The 6,815-nt window shown below is 44.1% G+C and overlaps 1 protein-coding gene across 1 annotated transcript in view; it reads right to left on the bottom strand.

The window, feature by feature from the left end:
• Znf622 (zinc finger protein 622) overlaps positions 1–4,720 on the bottom strand; it is a 16,252-nt gene extending 11,532 nt beyond the window's left edge. The window contains exons 1-3 of the mRNA XM_008821768.3: positions 3,964–4,720; positions 2,112–2,372; positions 1,733–1,895 (exon numbers count right to left, since the gene is read on the bottom strand). Of these exons, the coding sequence (XP_008819990.1) occupies positions 1,733–1,895; positions 2,112–2,372; positions 3,964–4,570 (1,031 nt within the window). The 5' untranslated portion in view covers positions 4,571–4,720. The remainder of the gene's footprint in view (positions 1–1,732; positions 1,896–2,111; positions 2,373–3,963) is intronic.
• Positions 4,721–6,815: the final 2,095 nt, after the last annotated feature.

Raw genomic sequence — 6,815 nt, 5'->3', positions numbered from 1 at the left:
AAAAAGGAGCTATCACATAGAGCCTAGGAGGAGAGAGACCAGAAATAATAATTAAAGGATTTGGAATGCATTGCTATTTTATAAAAGATGGTCATGAAATGCCACACTACAAAGGTGAAATTTATTTAAGTCCTTCAGGAAGTTAAGGAGCCAAGTCATAGGACTCTCTGAGCAAAGTTTAAATGCAAAAGTTGTGAGATACGTACTTGATGTATTAAAAGAATGCCCAGGAACCTAAAGAGCAAGAAATATAATACACCAGAACCATAACTGGGGTCAGAACACTCAGGACACCGAGGCCATTAAACTTTGAGGAAGAGGGTAAGTACTTGGGAGATTCTGAGCAGTTTAATCTGACTTAATGTTTTAAAAGGATTCCTCCAGTTAGCTTGGATAATATTTAGTATGGGGTGATAAAAATGAGCAGTAAGATCAGGTGAGAAGCAAAGTTCAATGAAAGTGGTGGTGACCTGGAACTGGAACAGTAGCAATAGAGAAAGAGAATCAAATTCTGAACATAACTTCAAGGTAGATAAAACAGGATCTGGTGATGGAATTAATGCAAGCAGAAAATAAAATACAAAGGATGACTACAAGATTTTTAACTTATATATCAGGAAGGGCAGAATTATCATTTATTTAGGGTAGAGTAAGTTAGGTTGTATAGCAGGACACAGAGCTTGTGAGTTCAGAGTTGAGGACAGAGTTGTACCAGAGACATATAGTTGGTAGACATAAGCATATAGGAAGTACTGCAATCTATGAGACTGGGTAGGAACCTGAATATATAAGCAGCAGGTATAGATCAAGCAACGAGAGACCAGCCACTTATCAGGGTCTGGTTTCTTGGCTGGACTCTGGTATTTGCTTTGACCACTCCCAATTAGAAAATCAGCCTAAAGGTCAAACACACTGCTGTCTGACAGGAAACTGAGAGAGATAAATATTGTCTTATTGTCTGGGGAGGATGCTTTCTACCTCCAGCATAAACTCAACCTGTCTTCTACACTGCTACCACCTTTAACCGCCCTAGTTATGCTGATCAACTGCAGTCCTAAGTTACAAAATAAAAATTTCAGGAGAAAAGGAAAAAGAAGTTCTAAAAGGTGAAAATTTTTCTGGAATCTCAATCACTTGGGTCATGTATGCCTGGCATGCTCATCACACACACACACACACACCTGTCATATCCTATGCTACATCATAAAGTTATAGAAATTCTGATAATAGAAACTAGTCACTCATGAGCACCTAACATATTTGCTGCATAATGTATGAACTATTCAAGATTCCAGTTAGAGATGAACTATCTATGAGCTAAGCTTACTACCAAATGCCAGGATCTGGCATAGTGTATGTACCAAGCAGTTCAATTCCCTTAGAAAACAGCTTGTGATTCAAGGTCTCTCAAGGAAATCCAAAATGTGTAATCTAATTTCTATACTTCCATTTACAAGGTAATTAGCAAAATTGAACTTACCATTTAATCACAAAGAACAAAACCAAGTCAGACATGCCACAGTTGGGCCTGAGATCTTCAGTTTCCTAAATGTGTTCAAGTGAGCTTCTTGGTTCACACAGATGTGTTACAAGGGCTATGAATATACTGCGCAAAGCCAAGTGTGGTATCTCAGCTCGCTGCAGTCAACATGATTCATTTTTAAAAAGGATATTGTACCATAAACTTTACTACAAATATGACCTCAATTCACTTCACAAACTCCAGACTTACCTAAAATCGTAAAAGTCTGCAAATTCCAAAGCAGCATCACCATCTGTGAAGAGCTTACAGTGACTTTTGTCGTTCATGTGTGCCTGCACAGCTTCTGTGGAGTAGAAGGATTTCCCTTTCTCATTGCACCACAAGCAAATCTTGCCAACACCAACTTTCTCTCCTGGCCAAATAATTTAAGGGAAAAATATGAAAGGAGCCTTCTGCAGCCAAGTTAAATCTCACCATTATCTTCCCAAATTGAAAAACATTTTTTTTTATTTTCACCAAATAAGCACTAATTAAAGGTTGATAGGAAACACAAATCAATGTTCCCTTAGGACCTTCTGCCCTTCAATAATATACATTTCCTCATTAAAAGGAAAACTACTATACTTACCCAAATATTTAATCAGCCCTTTCAGATCGGAAAGATATTCTATATCAGGAATAAAGAAGCTGTGGATTTTAGTCATATGAGCCACATTCTTCATGAGTGAGCTTGAATGATGAGGACAAAATAAGCAGTCTGTTACTGGGATGGCACCTGAGGGTGGGCTTCCCCCAGCCTCTTCATCTTCTGCATCCTGTTCCTCCGCCTCATCCGCTGCTTCCCTGTGCTCACATTCCAATTCTTCATCAGAATCAACATCCTCCCAATCTGCAAGCCAGAGTTTTGAAAAACTGAGAGTGGTAAGCAAAAGACATCACAATGATTTGTGGGGTGGTATCTTCCCCTAAACAAAATTCTCTTTTCAAGATCTCAATTTTAACTATTCATTTGCCACAGACAGTGTGGTTAAAAAACTCCTGAATCTTTCTTTTCCAGTACATGGTAAAGCACCTTGAAGTAGTCTCCTACTTCTTTCCTCCAACCCACAGCATCTAGCACAGTAGCAAACAGAGTTAAGTTAAACTACTCTGCTGAGTAGTTTATAAACTGCCCTAACAGTGTATACCATTTCCATTCCACAAGTATACTTTAGTGCTTATGTATGATGTGTGCAGGGACGTTCTATGAACTGCTATAGTCTGAATGTATGTGCCCTCCATGTTGAAACTTAATCGCCAATGTGACAGTACTAACAAGTGGGGCCTGTGGGAGCCCTCAAAGATGGATCAGAATCCTTATAAAAGGGCTTCAGGGAACCAGCTAGCCCATTTCTAGACATTTGCTCCTCTTCCATCTGAATACACAGAATTTTTCCTTTTCTATCATGAGCAAATCAAGAGAAATTACCCCACCACCAGCACCACCATGGTTAGGCCCTCACCAGTGAAGCTGCCAGCAGCTTGATTTTGGACTTCCAAGCCTCCAAAACTGGCAAAATAAATTTGTGTTGTTTATAAATTACCTAGCCCAAGACATTTTGTTACAGAAGCACACACAGACTGACACATGAACACAAACAGTGTAAGTATTTCAAACTGTGTAAGTAAACACAGTAAGTATTAACAGGCTGTGAGGGAAGGAAGGAATAAATAGCTCATGCAATAAAGGATGCTAGGCTGCCTGATAGAGCTCCACAGTTCAGACTGGCAGGCTGAGTTCCAGCCCCTCCTTCCATTTTAATCAACTAAATGCAACTAAATAAAAAGTCTCAATAGGAAACCCAAATTCTACAGTAGGGTGCCAAAAGCAAGTCTTTCTGTGCACAGGTTAAAAAAAACCTTCATTCAAAACAAAAGCATCAATTCATCCTAAAAATATTTACAATGCACCTCTACTCTATTTTCACTTAGGGCTTTAGACCCTGAATCCACAATGGAGAAACAGAAAATTTCTGGAGATGCTAGTTAAGAAAACATCTAAACCACCTTCACTCATCAGTTTAAAATGTCATAACGAGACCCATCATTTTGCATAATGAACACATGATTTTTTTTTCAAGGTGCATAAAGAAACTTTCATATAAGTGAAAAAAAAAATGAAAAGTTGGCCTGGTCAATAGTTAAAACGCCAAACAACCACTTACCCAGTAAGCTTGACGGGGATGGGGACCACGTATTAAAAATGGAACCCTACAGCCCATATGCCTAAATATTTAACAGCAACAAATCCACTTAAGCAATTCGGATACAGGCAGGACGCAAGAGATCCTGGGAAACAGCGAGGCCCTGTCTCAAAAGCTAACACCAGAAACAAAACGAGAGCAGGGCTGGACGCTTCCGACGTGCGCTGCCAAGCCCCGCAAACACTGACCCACACGGCGAGCTCCTCCCCCCACCCCCGCGTCCGACAGGGCCACTACCTTCGTCCTCCGGGTCCTCGTCCTCGCTGTCGCCCCACTGCTGCTGGGCCAGCTTCTTCGCCTGCTGTTCGTACCACTGGAGCCGGGGTGGCTTCTCCGCCGGGTCTCGCTCGTGGGTCCCGCGCCTGCCCGCGGCTGTTCCGGACTCTTCGGTGGGCACGGAGGGCGCCTTCTTGGGCGACGTGGACGGCTGGGCCTTGATGGCCTGCTGGATGGCCGCGTTCATAGCATCTTTGTCCACGCTGTCCGCGCCCAGTCCCTTCTCCAAGTTCTTCTCGTTCATCATCTCCACCTGGCGACTGACGGCCTGCACCGCCTTCTTCTCCAACTCCACGTGCCGTCGGGACCTGAGGTGGTTGTCGTAGGCGTTGAAGGTGGCAAACTTCTTACTGCACACGGTGCAGTAGGTGGCCGTGCCCTTGCTCTCCTCCTCCGCCACCGCCCGCTGCGCCCGCACCCGCTCCTGGAAGCCTTCGGCCGTCACCGGGGCCATGCCGGCCACCTTGCGCCGCAGGTTGTAGCGGTGCCAGTCGGTCTTGTAGTGCGCCCGCTGCATCTCCGCGTCGCGAAATGCCACCCGGCAGGTGATGCAGGTGTAGGTCGCCATCGCCAGACGAGAAGCGGAGCACCGGGCCGAAAGCCTCGCAGCACTCTAGACTCGACGGATCCAGAGACGCGAACTCCAAGAAGCCACCAAGAGCCTCACGAAACTCCCTCAAGACTTCCGGAGACTGCCTGAGCCAACTTCCGGCATGCACAAGAGGCTAGTCACAGCTGGGCAGGAAGTCTCCTGGAGCTTGGTCACGCCCCGGAAGAGGCGGGAACTTGCTGACCGCACGCCGCACCGTCCGCCGTTCGAGCGTGGGTTGTGCTCTACGAGGTGAAGCGTTTACAGTGCTGCGTGCGCAACAGGAAGCGGGGAGTGGAGGACCCGGGCCTGCGCTGGCTTCCGGGAAGTGCCTCTGAAGTGAACCTATGAGACTACTTGATGGGGACTCCCCTCAGGACCGACCCCGGCGACCCGGGAACGGGTTGCCGGATGTGGCGAAAACGAGGGACTTCCGGAGCGGCACCCGCTGGCTGTCCTGATTGACTGCACAGTGGCGTCCGGCCCGAGCCTCCGCCTTCTTGAGGTGGGTGTTTTGCAGGGCGCAGGCCTGCTTAAGTGCCAAAAACTCAGCCTAGCTGCTGGCCAACAGAAATAAGATCCGAGCCGCGTGTGAAAATTGAAATTCAGTAGTAACCGCATAAAAAGTAGAGATGTGGAATTGCTTTTCAAGTTCAAAATACTATTTCAGCATCTGAGATCTAGAAGAGTTTGTGCAATATTTTACGGTCGTTGGTACTCAATTTTGAGGACCCCGTGTGTGACAGTTCATTTCGTTTGGACTTGCCCCATTCCATTATTTTCAGTTGCCAACATTATACCCTCATACATGTGGGTCAGTGTTCCCTAGGGCATGAATTGTCAAGGCTTCATGGATTTCTCTCCACAGCCTGGCTCAAACAGAATCAGCTTTGTTACAGAACTGAACGTTGACTAAACTGCCAATGGAGATTTTGTCCAAGTTAGGTCGTGCTGGCTTTTACTCAAAACCACCCAATGACTTTCCTTTGACTAAATAAAATTCAAATACCTTGCATTCTGGGAGGCCCTGCAGAGTCTGCTGCCATCCCTACCCCAACCTCTGATCTCCTTCATAATGACAAGATGCTCTAATAGGTTAAGCAAGTACTTTTTTTTGTCTTGTGTTAAGAATTCCTTGCTATTCTGCCTTGCTCCCTTTTTAAATCTCTGCCCAAACGCCTGGACTTCTAAACCCTTTTGTCAAAAATAGTGCCCCCAATTAAGTCCTTACTGGGCATTTCTTTTAACACTTTGAGTTATTACTGTGTATTTAATTGCTCACCATCATTCAAAACATCTCAGTTTCTGTAAGGCAAGTGTTTGAGAGGCTCTCTAGTGAGCCTCTCTTGTGAGTTTATGGAGAACATATGGCCAAGGCTGAAGTTACCTGAAGGTTTGAGGATTTGACCACAGCTAGAGGAGCCTCATCAATAAATGACTCACTTACATGGCCAATGGCAAGACATTCTGGTTCCCTGCCTATTGAATCTCTCTGTAGAGAGCTATTTGTCCTCTAAGATGACAATTAGCTTCCCTTTAGAAAGAGCAGAGCCACAGTGCCTTTTTATGGTCAAGCCTTAGAAGTCAAGTATTCCCACAATATACTCTAATGCAGGTCAGTTCCAGTGTTTCAGAACATGAGTACCAGGAGCTTGGCCTGGTAGACTTGATGAATCATTTTGAGAGATTGACTAACATTATCATTTGTTGTTTATTCCAGTCTTAGAACTGGAAGTCCTCTGTCCTTATAATTGTGGACAAATCAGAAGGGCTAGATGAGTCATCTACAGCTAGATGTCATAAACTAATGACAACGGCTCTCCTTTCATTCTGTATACCCAATATTAGGACAAGGCCAACACAGACTGTTCAGTATTTGTTAAATCAATAATTGTGAAGTGCAAAAGTTAAATATGATGATGATTTTTATGCTAGAAAATGTTACTATCCACATTATTTGAGCTCTCTGGACAGATTTCACTTTAATATAGCTAGTGTCCATTGCTTCAACTAAAGCAAAATGTTTGTATTTCCAAGCTTTCCTGGACAGCAGAAGCTAGCTATAGAAAGAAAATCATTTCATGTACTTTGTTTTTATTTCCTCACTGCTTCCTCCAGTTTCTCTTCATAACCCCATTTTCACATATTTGAATTCTCTAGAGAGTCTTCACTTTTCCTCTTCAAAACAACATTGCCACCTCCAATACATTAATCTTCTAGTGAA

The sequence above is a fragment of the Nannospalax galili genome, unplaced genomic scaffold (assembly GCF_000622305.1).
Source record: "Nannospalax galili isolate Female #2095 unplaced genomic scaffold, S.galili_v1.0 scaffold207, whole genome shotgun sequence".
Classification (NCBI taxonomy): Eukaryota; Metazoa; Chordata; class Mammalia; order Rodentia; family Spalacidae; genus Nannospalax; species Nannospalax galili.
Note: the sequence above shows the minus strand (reverse complement) of the source record. Positions and strands in the feature narration are given on the sequence as shown.